Source organism: Cataglyphis hispanica, chromosome 23 (genome assembly GCF_021464435.1).
Source record: "Cataglyphis hispanica isolate Lineage 1 chromosome 23, ULB_Chis1_1.0, whole genome shotgun sequence".
Lineage (NCBI taxonomy): Eukaryota > Metazoa > Arthropoda > Insecta > Hymenoptera > Formicidae > Cataglyphis > Cataglyphis hispanica.
Genome location: NC_065976.1, coordinates 757,336 through 770,374, shown reverse-complemented (window position 1 = coordinate 770,374; position 13,039 = coordinate 757,336). Strand labels below are relative to the sequence as shown.

The following is a 13,039-nucleotide window of genomic DNA, read 5'->3' as shown; positions in this document are numbered from 1 at the left end:
TTGCTAAGGAAAAATCGATAAAGAAAAAGATAGTTTTCTGTGACACTCGAGTTTACTTAAAAATATTTATTGCACGTATCTCGTTATGAATTAATGCGCGAAATTAGTGTTTTAGTTTATATAATATATCATTTATTTTAAGGTGATATATATATATATGTTATATGACTTTCTCTTATAATAACTGGTATACAATAATATGCGTATTATGCGATACTCTGGGATGCACGTCGCAATGTACCGGTTGCAACCGGTTGCAGCAGCCCCATATAGACATATATCATATTTTTTACACATCGTTTCTTTTTTCTAACGGTGCACGGAGTGCTGGTAAAGTGCGTGGTTCTCGTCTTCACCTACAATGTCAAACTCATGTATTTGTCTAACTAAATATAATTAGCGAAAAATGGTGATAACACAATATGAAAGTATAATTGGTTTCAATAATAGTCTTTCTAACGGAGTTACCGGTCTCCTGTGTTTTCTTAATATCTCTGTTCGTTGTTAATTTGATGTTCGTCGATTAATAACTCAATAATTTGTTGCAATTAATATTTAGAGAGATAGACGTTGCAGATAAATAAAGTTATTTTTTAATAAATATTTTTAACTTTTTTTCCTAATCATACAATAAATTATAATTTTAAAATTTTATAGCTCCCTTAAAAAAATCATACAAAAAATAAATATAATATTAAAGATACAATTAAAATTATTGTCTTGAATCGAGCTTTATTTTATAAGAATATCATATATATGAGTATTAGTCGTTATCTTTAAACTTTATTATTTAAGTACGAAAGTGTTGAATTCAAGTACAAATAGCTCTTTAGCATTTAACATGATCGGGAGGGGATTTAAACCATGGGTCGCGTATGCGTATGTATGGGCACGAATTACCGTTCACCGATGGACGTCGGATTGGCCGTTCTTGGCGAACGGCGGGCCGACTGCCCGAGAGGTTGATGTCCGAACCCCGCGCCAACATTCCGATTCCTCTTGTTCCTTCCTGGTGGTCTCCGCGACTGGTTCCGCGCTCGCTTCGACCGAGAAGCACCGGGTGAAAACGCCGAGAAAAAGGCCCCTTCCGTTCGCTCGTCGCGTCGCGACCGTGGAAAAGTTTCGTCACTTTCGTTAATGGATTACTAGCCTTGCCTATCCTCTTTTAGGTATATACGCCGGGTTATTTTACGTACAACAATATCATTTTCCATAAGTATTTTATCGCGTTAAATGTGTTAATTAAAGATCACTCGAGAAATATAATATCGCATAAATTTTTAGTTATAATTAATAATTTTATATACATTTTTATTAAAAATAAAATGGTTTTTAAGAAGTTTCCATTTGTATATTCAAAATGAAATGTTTTATTAATATTAATTATTTTAATTGCATTTAATTAGCAGTCTGTGTAGAAGAGAGATTATATATATAACATTATTTGGAAAAAAAAAAAAAAAAAATGTTTTACAGAAAATATAAACAATACTTTTATATAGCATTACAAGGGAGATGAGCTTACGTAATTTTCAAAACTATCAGGCGCTATACTTTGTTATTTTTTTCTATATCCCACCCGCGGCGTCTCTACGACAATGGTTCTGCCAGAGCACAATATGAACCGGCAAGTGGCGAAACGGGGCCATAGGATGGCACAATAATAGCGATGCAACGGCACATTCGCGTCATCTGCTCGGCTATTAATAAATCCGAGAGAGGACCATCTATTTCGGAAACGACTCGTCTGGGTCTGTGTTCGGGTTTGAAAATCTAATGTTATTAAAAATATAATATCTCTCGAATACAAATTTCTTATTAGTTTTTATGTCCTATAAAATAACGTTAAACTTGGCGAAAAGAAAAAAGAATATTAATCTTTAAGAATCATTTTATATATAAATGTGTAGACACTTCAAAATTTACAGAATTTTTTTCTTGGTGCCTCTTGATCTATATATGTCATATCTACACCAATTATTAATACCAATTAATACTATTACTATTTGTGTACGTGAAAACCAACAGCACGCGAATGTATCAGTAACCAGACAGCTGTCATTGGTCATGTTTCAATGCTCGATTATTACGAGTACTCACATTTCCAACTAAAACCCAAATACGCGCGTATAGATAATAAAAAGGAACTAAAATAATTCATTAATTTATTTCAATGCTTTGTCACATCGTTCTTTAGCATCTAAAAAATTGGATCGACAAGAATAGAAATTCGCACTGGAAAGAACGACGAATTTTAAATAAATTCCATTCCTAGTTGCGCTCGTAAGAACTAAACGTCATGATGAAGAATCTTCCGTATTCCCGTTAGCCACCTTATCTATATAACGCGGGAGAAAGTTTTCTTATTTATACAGAAAACGCCGGAAGCAGCGAGTAATTGGTTGTCGACATTAATGTCTCGAAAAAAAAAAAATGTTACGAAAGTCACGATGCGATCAGGTGCTGACAGTTATTTCCGATCAGGCAAAGTCGTTAAAATCGGTAGGAATTTTAGAACGTTTGTAAAATATACGTAATATTTATTGAACATATAAAGTTTAATTCCATAGAATTTGTATGGAATGTTACAATACTTATAGAATCTGTGAAGAATTTATAAAACTTATGACAATTTTATGGAATTTATTTATTTATTACAAATTATCATTTATTTATTTATTTATTACAAAAGTTGCGCGATCTAAAAATCGGTATTTGATACGCTTATAATTGCAAGTATTGCGATGTGGATGTTGCAAATCATGCGCGCGTTGTATGGGATGATATACAAGTCGGCTTCGCGTGTAAACGAGTTCAGTCTTCGTTCTCACCTGCTACAAGGTATCGAATGGAGTTAACCGAATAACGGTATGAAGGCATACGGAATCGTGACAAAAATCGTGTCTCGCGTCGTACAAGATAGTAAAAAAAAAAATGTCAACAATCGTGCAGTAGGTCGGGTCGGTAATGCGAGGCTTATCTATCGATTTATTTATTAATCAAAGTTGTACATATATTTTTTAGTTCCGGTTTATAAAATTTAATGCCGTAATCGATTTTTTTTCTCTTTAAAACGCATAATTTTTTATTAAATTTATAATTAACAAACATATGTTGATTATAGCGCAAAAAAAGGATTATGCTTAGGCTTTGTATGCGAATAAGTTTTAGAAGTTTTAGGCACTTTTCCGTAAAACAAATATTACGCGAAGCATCACGATGCCTAACGGTATAACAGATATACCGTGTAACGAATATATATTTGCATATATTGAGCTGGTGCTTACGGGGCAAAATTTTTCTCGGCATCACCATGACTTACTCTAATACTATGTTTTTTACTCCACTTAATGCGCATTCGTCCCAAAAAACTTATCTCGCGATAAAAGTGCGTTTTGTATGATGATTCATGAAAGATTAAATATCGAAAACACAATCTATCTCTAATATACTTTAATCTATTTTCTCGGAACATACGGCATATATATATATGAAATGTACAGTGTATAATATATAGTGTGGACTGAATAATATGTATATTTGAATAGTGTGAGTGTACGCGAAGTAAAATTCAATATTTTCTCATTGCTATCTTTCAATTCAGATGAAGCGAGACAAAAATTGCATTAACATAGAATATCTTTAAGATATTGCACCGAGATAATTAAATACGATGGACACACAGAAAATGATCTTGATCTTCGATATTAATAGGACTAATTTTATTTTCAGGTATCTTGTGAAGTCCGCGTTGCGATTTTGATTATATTAAAACTGCAATTTGATATATTTCTATATATCTCAATAAATTGCACATAATTATATTAAAACGATCTAATAATGCAACGCGCTATATATTGTTTTTTATTATTTAAATAAAAAAATTAATTATACTATTTTTAATGCCCTGCTATAATGTCAAGCCATTTTCCACTTTAAGCTTTACATTTGTATGCTTCCGCAAATAAAATTTCTTCATAAACGATTGTTCTGTCGAAATAAAGCATATAGAGAGACGTGGTAAATAACATCGTTGCGCGGATCAACCTCCTTAATAACGCCATAGAAATGATTGAAAGAATTAATTTAAACGTTTGTGCCTCTGATAACAGACGAAACGCCGGACGCGGGCAGCACATATGCGTTTTATTAGCTACTCTCTTTGCTGAATAAATGTAATTAAATGTGGGGATATCTCATAATTACTACTGTCAGCTGCTATTACAGCTGCGGTGTCTCGTTTCTGATATACATTAATATCTTTTTACTGTTGACGTCATACTAAAATGTCAAGCATCGATAGATACCACTGGATTCATAAAGATTTAGGTATATGAGAGATATATACATTTAACACATATCATATATCCATTTCTTTGTATATCAGTTTCAAAAATTCATTATAAATTATTATGATTTTTATGTACAAGTCAAATAAATAAAACGAAAACAATATCATTTTTTCATGGCTAATGTCATTTCGATAATCTAAGTCATAACATTATTTTTCAGAATTAATCTCGTTTAATGCGTGTTATACCATCTCTGTGAATTACAAGTATGGTTTAAGGTCATGCTAGAGGGAAAATAAAAAAAAAAGCGAACTAAGTAGTTTGTTTTGAATATTTGTTGAGTCTTTACAAGATTTGAACAACGTGTAGCTGATACGAGATTAAATCACGGAAAAACTGGAGAGCGGAAATTGAATGGCGTATCATGATACGCGTGCGCGCGCGATATCCTTGTTTCTCGGGGCGAAGAGTATGTCTGCGGAAGGTCGGCGCACCTTTTACCTTCGCGGATGGATCACTGGCTCTCCGCGAATAGGTAGAGTTGGCGATAGAAGTGGTTATGCAATACCTCGTTATTTTTATCGCGAACGTTCCAGCCTTTGATTTCTGACCCAACCTGAGAAAGATGCCGGCAGCATTTTTCCTAGCGTTCGACTAAACCCTTGAAATATCAAGCTACGTTTTATCATGCAAAGGATACTTCAAGTTTCATTTTAATACGTAAAGTAAAAAGATTTTTTTTTAATCCAATCTTTCTCTCTGCATCTCGAACGATTCGCTTGAAATACGTTATTTGCTATTATTTTCAAAAAAGAATACCTAATGACTTTTTTCATAGTAAAAAAGGCGGTAATGTAAAATTGTTGAAAAATGAAAAATGAAACTAGATTTTATTTTACATATATTTACTTTTCTTGAATATCACATTTTTAATAAATACCAAAACGATTTGATTCAAAATTTAAAAAGTAATGGAATTCCCTGAGTGAGTTTTTCTGATCGCGTAGTTCTTTTATATAATTTCCCGGAGGAACGAGTTTTTTTTTCCGACATTGAAGATCGAACAGGTGCTACGGGACTAAATGAAAATCGAAGGAATGGCATTTTCAACGTGAAATTTCTCCGCGGTCAATAGCTATTGTTACATCATCCGCATCCTTTCACAACGCGTCGCGCTTTATTGCCAATAATAATAATAATGGGGTACTTGTAATAGATTTCTTTATTAAATTGGCTGTGAGAAGTCAAGAAAGTAATGCGGATATAAATTAGTTTTATGCATTCGATAAAATAATAATTTTACTTGTTATTGTTTTTATATGTAAGTTTATCATTACTTTTTATTTCACGGAGAAATTCGTAGGATATAAAATTAAATTTAACTTAACTTAAATTAAAATTAACATATAAAATTTAAATTTATTAATTATGATCTTAATTATAAATAATTAATTATAAATAATTAATAAAAATTATAAATAAATCTAGAAAATATATATCATAATTTATTATATAGAAAAAAATAACTTTTGAGTTTATAACATTAATATTTTCAAGTAATATACATAAAACCTTTGTGAGATAATATTAATTAAAAAATTAGAAAAACAGGTAAGATCACAAGGAAGATTATATCATGGATCTTCCATTCAATACGATAATGCAAGCGGTGCTTATCATTTCGTGACGAGAACGGTTCAAAGACCTCATTTACGACATTCATATACGCATTATTGTATTCAACCATAGATATACATGAAATATACGTCATATTCGATAATGCTGAATAATATGAGCATAAAGATTTTATTGTCGAGAGTTAAAACGATAAATGTTATAATTATAAATCGATAAAAACAATACAAGTTTTGTGTTTGGAAGTTTGTCAGGTACCAAGTAGATTTTCCACTTGAGATCTTGAGATTTTGGGTCTCTACAGAGACCCAAGTGCAAAATTTCTACTGTTTTTATCAATTTATGTATGTAATTTATCATAGATTAAAAAATATAAAACATTAAAAATATGAATGTATTATTATTTTATATCAATACAAATTAAAAATTGACTATTGATATATTGACTATTATAAAATATAATATTAGCTATTATAAAATATAAGACATACGCACAACTAATGGAAGATGTATTTTTTTCTCGTTATAGTTTCTTCAAAATCTAGGCAAGGTCGATCGAACGGCAGACGATATATTCGACGAGCATCTGCAGAACTTTACGAGGCAACAGAACTCCGCTAACAAACTACAAAAGGAGTTTAACAATTACATCAGATGTGTTCGAGGTAAGTCATCACAGGACATAAAATTCTCCTCTTCTTTCTTTAAACGTCGGTCGCTATTTATTTATAGGCACAATATAGGCTCGTTATCATGCGATTTTACATGCGTAAATTCACAGGGAAATATTCGGCTTATATCGATAAATGAATTAGATATCTACATTTTTAATGTTTTACAAAAGAGATTTTCTTCATTTAATTTCGAATAGCGATATTACGATGCACATTTGCCGATGGGATTAAATATCTTAACCTTTTGATAGTGTTTAATGATCTATTCAACTTATAGCATATAAAATATTGATGCGGCATTAAAACTTTATATAAGCGCTAATATGGCACTAATTATGGATTAAACTATCGTAAAAAATTCAAATCACTTAATTATAAATTACACAAGGGATTTTATTCATTCTAACACGAGGATCTAACAATATCTTGAATATAACTTTTATAATTTAACATGCGAAACACTCGAAAATTACAACATTCTTTTTTAAATAATTTTTTCGAAAAATTACATTTATTTTACCTCGATTTATTAAATTTAATTGACATATAAACATATATATATATATATATATATATATATATATATATATATATCGAATCTACTTTAAAAATTAAAATTTACATAAAAGTATTAATATATATTTTCCGCGAATTTTTGAAATGTAATCTCCCATTTTGTCATATGATTTGTGATTTAAAACAGTATGTAAAATTTCTTGCATCCACAAGGAATTGTGTCTGTAGGCTCAACGTGTTTGAATTAATAGACTTCTGTGAAACGCGACAGTGAATAGAAAAAATTATTTGGACAATCTTGCGTTACCATGACCCGTTTGTTAAACTCTCGTGGAGGCTGAATTACTTACGTGTAACCTGACAATTTGTCTTTGTGTTTTTTTTGCCAATTGCAGAGATTATGCATATCTATCGATCCGCGCACTTAGCTCAACATTCGTTTATATATTTCAGATTCGTTGTATCTTCTTTATATTCTTATGACAGAAAAATTATATTAATTTATACATGTTAATAGTAAAATATTTGCACCATGCAGGAACATATATATAATAAAATTATATATAATATATATATAATATTATATTATATATATATATATATATATATATATATATATATATATATATAATAATATATAATAAAAAGAATTTAAATTATGTTTCGAATCGCAAAGAAGATTATATAATTACAAATAACTCTGTCATATGATAAATGGCAAAGAAATGTTATATGATCTGTCGGGAAAATCATTTTCTTTGTTCGCCGACACTTCTATCATCTCGCGGATGAGTGACGGACGAATGAATAACGAGCAGACATTGAATAACGACCGACGATTCTGCACAGATTCACCGGCATCAATTACCATCGGCAGGAACTGACGTAATATTTTAATCGCGCGTGTATATATTCGGTAATGCACCACAGGTACACTACACAAAACGACGATCTTTGTGTGAGAATCGGCAGGAAGAAATTACTCTTTGCGGCAATCTTACATGCAAACAGTCGGCGTGCCCGAAATATTAAACAACACGACCTTGCCGAGATAATATATCTTAGACAAGATATTGATACACATACGTAAGACACGCGCGCCGGTATATATACATATATATCGCCAGCTAAATTATTGATACACGCTGCAATCGAAGAAATTGATAAAACTAATTTCGTGCCTTTTTTCCCAATAATCTAGATGATAATATAATTATTTTGTATACCCCACATTCCTCTGTAATGTTTACATATATACTCGTATATGTGTTATATATATATATATATATATATATATATATATATATATATATATATATGTCAATTTTTTTCAATGTCCAGATTTTAATGGAAAATTAATTATTCTTGCTTCGTATATAACAGTGTAGTATTTTATAATATAAATAATTAATAACAGTATATAATCCCCATATATTATAGCACATTATTGTTACAGAAATATATATATATTGTAATATCAATATTATTTGTGTTAATATAAATTTGTTATTAATTCGTGTAATAGAAAATTATACATATATAGGCGTTGATGCAATAATCTTGGGCAAGTTTTCACATTTCTATGAGATATTTAATTGTTTCTCAGATATAGTGGAATTATGTATAATACTTTAAAAGCCGAAGGCCCGACAGTGCACTCATAATTTTTTTTCTTTCTCTCTCTCTCTCTCTCTCTTTAATAGCGAGCCTCGACACGAGACCGACAAACACGCGCGAAATCAATAATGGAATGCCATTCGATCTTTAATCCTTGCCACTCGAGTTAATCGCAAACGATTTCTATACTTGACTGGAACTAGCAACATCGATATTTATACACTTTGTACAACTTCCGCTTTTCAACTATAGAAAGAGCGAAGTGTATTTCTCTGATATGGCTAATTGCGAATTTTACAAATACCGTCGATAAAATTGAAAATCAAGAACGTATAGAAAAAAGGCACGCGGAAGACGCCGCTCCCGTTAAGCAAACGTCGCGATGCGCGACGTTTCTGGAAGGAAGTGTTAATTTCGGAGATCACGCGAAATCCGCATCAATGGCTTTCCTTTTATCACTCGACAGACGGGACGCAATGCGCATAAATACCCGCATGCAGAAGTCGATTGTAAAACCTGTCGATAAATAACCAGCGAGTTTCGCCGGCGACAAAGTCGCCACAAAGTCGCGGTAATGTTAACGGGAAAATACGATGAAAATATGTTCAACGTGTTATATGTAAAATCATCGACGATTCATCGTCGCAATTTACATTATTACGCGTTCCACAAGTCCAAGTTTCAAGTAGATGAACTAAGAAAAAAATTAACGAGCACGCGCGCACAACTCGTTGGCTGCAAATTGAAACTAAAAAATAATCACATTAGAAATTGCGGTAGCCGCTTGTTGTAATTTGCATTAATGATGAATCGCTCATTAGCGCTCCTGAACGGTGTTATCTTCAATTTTAATCAAAACTGATAGCGTTAATCAAAATTGATTTATAATATAATTTTATTTTAAGATTATCACATTGATATTATTTAATTATTTTCATCGGAAAATATGATTATTTTGTACAATAATTTTTTTAGAAATGTGATTCTTTGAATCACTGGAAGTGATTGACATTTTTTTCCATAGAAGATATTTTGATTTATTTTACTAGAATAAGAATGTTTCGATAAAAGAAAATTGTTATAGCATTCAAATTTACATGCAGACACTTTGATTTCATCTTGTTTTCATTGTTATTCAAATTAAATATCTGTCAACACAAAATTGCGAATGACAGTCACTTTGCAACTTTTGTGTAGCGCAAGCCAAAGCGAGAAATTTGTTAACAGCCGCCTTATCGCTGCAGGTGAATGTATTAAGGAGAGGTTTAGATGTAGGTCAGGAAAGTAGTCACCCGCATCGCGTATATTCCTGAGGTAAAAAGACACGTGCTACCTGGATGGAAAATCGGCGTGAAAAAGTTTCTCCACGGCTTGCAAAACAGCTATCTATGTCTCTCTTAATGACCGCGTTACGCGACGTCTTTGAGTTGGAAAAAGTTTTCTCTATTAAAAATTAATCTCGCTATGCGCGATAGAATTTTATTTTATTAATAGCAGCAATTATAAATTAACGAAAAAAGCAGACGAAGCGAAGAAAAGTGAACCTATGCGTACGTTTCATTTCTCAGCGGTGCAAGCTGCCTCGAAGACACTTATGGACTCGTTGAATGAAATTTATGAGAGCCAGTGGACTGGACACGACCTGTTGTACGTGCAGGCACAAAATCTTGACATGCTATGGCAAGATTTCACTCACAAGCTCGCGGACCAAGTTCTTGTACCACTCAACACATATCAGAGCCAATTCCCGGAGATGAGGGTACGTTCTAGTACAGTTTGCGATAATTGCGAACGATTTCTTTATCCATGATACTCTCCATTATTGCAAAACTTTCCACGAAAAATAGATATGAACTCGATAATTTATATAATAAAACTAAATTAATATATAAATTATAATACTTTTAATTTTATTTTAATTTTCTTTTCTTTTACAAATATTTATTAGATAATGAAATTTCTGTCTTTTATATAATTGTCAATTCTAATAAATTGTATTTTATTATTTGTTTTTATAATGAATAAAAAATGATGCTGGAAAATGGCAAAGATGTTAAAGTTGAGCTAAAAATACAAATTAAACATTTTTTCTCCATCTTATACAATAATTATAATAATATGTCTTACGCTTTGAAGTTTTTATTTGTTTTAGAAAAAAATTGACAAACGCGGTCGTAAATTGGTAGATTACGACAGTCAAAGACACAACTTCCAATCCCTGCAGTGCAATCCAAAGAAGAGGGACGAACTGAAAGTGTCCCGAGGGAAGGAACTGCTAGAAGAGGCAAAACGTACATACGAGCAGCTGAATTCCGAGCTGCACGACGAACTGCCGGCGTTATACGATTCGCGTGTTCTTTTCCTCGTCACTAATCTGCAGACGCTCTTTGCCGCGGAGCAAGTGTTTCATACTGAAAGTGCTAAGGTATCTAATTCATACGAGTTGTTAAAAAAAAAAAAAAGTGACTCAATGTAATAGAATCGGATTCGACATAATAGAGTTTTATATCCCTTCTTTTGAATAGAGTTTACTTGACAAAAATTAGGTATATAAAAAAACTATAGTATGGCGTCATTATGTCTTTTCCTATTCCTATTCTGTGTGTTTCTAGGTTTATTCGGAATTAGAAGCGATCGTCGATAAATTGGCAAATGAAAGTCAGCGAGGATCTTACACGCTTAAGAAAAACACGGAACCGCAATCGCCGAAATCGCCAAACGCAAACTCGTCGTAAGTGTGTGTGTGAACCAGTTCTATAAAATTAAACTCAATTAATATGAGAATAATAATTATATGTAAAGATATTATTTACAAAAGAATAATGAAAGATTGTTTATATAAAATATAATTTAATCCTATATTATATAAAACGCGATATACAAAATGTAACGTCATAAAAATGATCGTACAAAATACAATATTGAATAGGAATTGTTACATAAAACATGATATGATATTGTAATATACTATGTATATAATAGTAGTAATTATTTACATATACAAAATGTATTATCGAGACATAATAATTACATAATAAACTGATTTATTTCAGCCTGATAATCAACACGAAACCAGCGCAGAACAATATTTCAGAAGGTAATTTTATTATATTTTTGTTCAAGTTTGATTTGTATTTTTGCGCGTATACTAATTATATACATGTTGCACTAATTACGCATGTCTTGTAACGTTCTCGCTACGCGTAGAACAAGAACAGGACTTAGAATTCCGATGGCTTTGACAAGGCCATGTTGTGGCTGGCCATCCAGTTTTTTTGAGTGCGCTTTCTCTCGCGTGTTTCAGCTTTGAATGATACCGTGCCCGCCGCCAGAGATACGTCGCCGACTACTCAGATAAATGGCAATGCTAACAGCAATGCTAATAGCAACGCTAATAGCAATGATAATTCTCTCAATAACCAGGATGCATCGCCACAGAACGCAGTCGCGCCTTCCAAACAGGTCGAGGAGCTATATGATATTCCAGCTGGTAAGTCGCTCGCATAACTTCTTGTGAATGTGTTTTTTCTTTTAACATTATCCGATCTCGCATATATAAGATATTGAAATTGATAAATTTTGTGTATGTACTTCCTCAACAGTTTGAATTGGATTTTTTCTCTTATAGTTTTCTTGGTGTTTTTAGTATTAAATTTCATTGCAATTAAGGAACAAACAAAAATCTTATTAAAATAAATATAAAATGAAATAATTGAATTACATTTTACAAAAATAAACTAATGCATGATATATATTTAATTATAGATTATTATCGATTTGTTTTTGCAAGATTGAGGTCAATATATATTATTTCGAATTTCCGAATATACATATTTGCGTATATGTAACATATGGCACAATTAATCGAATGTTATTAAATTTGCAGCATCGAGTAATTATTAATGTAGTATTAGTATGCTACTTCTGCCCCTTTGTGCATGGTCTTGCCGAAACAAGATCGTAATGAATTTGACTTAGTTGTGATAATATATATGATTAAAAATATGAAATATGAAATTTTTAACATACAATTGGTATCACATGTAATCAAAATTTCCATGCGGATAAAATCACAGGCAGGTCCATGACTAACGGGGCGGACTCGATCATTCTAGAGGCGGAATATGAAAATGCTACCAATTTCTCTGTAGGGGCGACTACCGACAATCTGCCGCCTGGCGTTTTGTACAGGGTTAAAGCCACTTACAAATACACTCAAGAGGATGTGGACGAGCTGTCATTCGATGTCGGTGAGATCATTCGCGTCGTGGAATATGATGATCCCGAGGAACAGGTTTGTAATCC

The 13,039-nt window shown here is 31.9% G+C and overlaps 1 protein-coding gene across 4 annotated transcripts in view; it reads left to right on the top strand.

The window, feature by feature from the left end:
• LOC126857936 (myc box-dependent-interacting protein 1) overlaps window positions 1-13,039 on the top strand; it is a 30,675-nt gene that overhangs the window by 17,028 nt on the left and 608 nt on the right. The window contains exons 2-8 of one of the 4 annotated variants that reach the window (XM_050607851.1): window positions 6,457-6,592; window positions 10,303-10,493; window positions 10,887-11,159; window positions 11,347-11,465; window positions 11,788-11,831; window positions 12,039-12,224; window positions 12,886-13,028. In XM_050607851.1, coding sequence (XP_050463808.1) covers window positions 6,457-6,592; window positions 10,303-10,493; window positions 10,887-11,159; window positions 11,347-11,465; window positions 11,788-11,831; window positions 12,039-12,224; window positions 12,886-13,028 — 1,092 coding nt within the window. Of the gene's footprint in view, window positions 1-6,456; window positions 6,593-10,302; window positions 10,494-10,886; window positions 11,160-11,346; window positions 11,466-11,787; window positions 11,832-12,038; window positions 12,225-12,810; window positions 13,029-13,039 lie in introns of all 4 variants that reach the window. The other 3 variants (XM_050607850.1, XM_050607852.1, XM_050607854.1) reach the window with 3 other exon arrangements.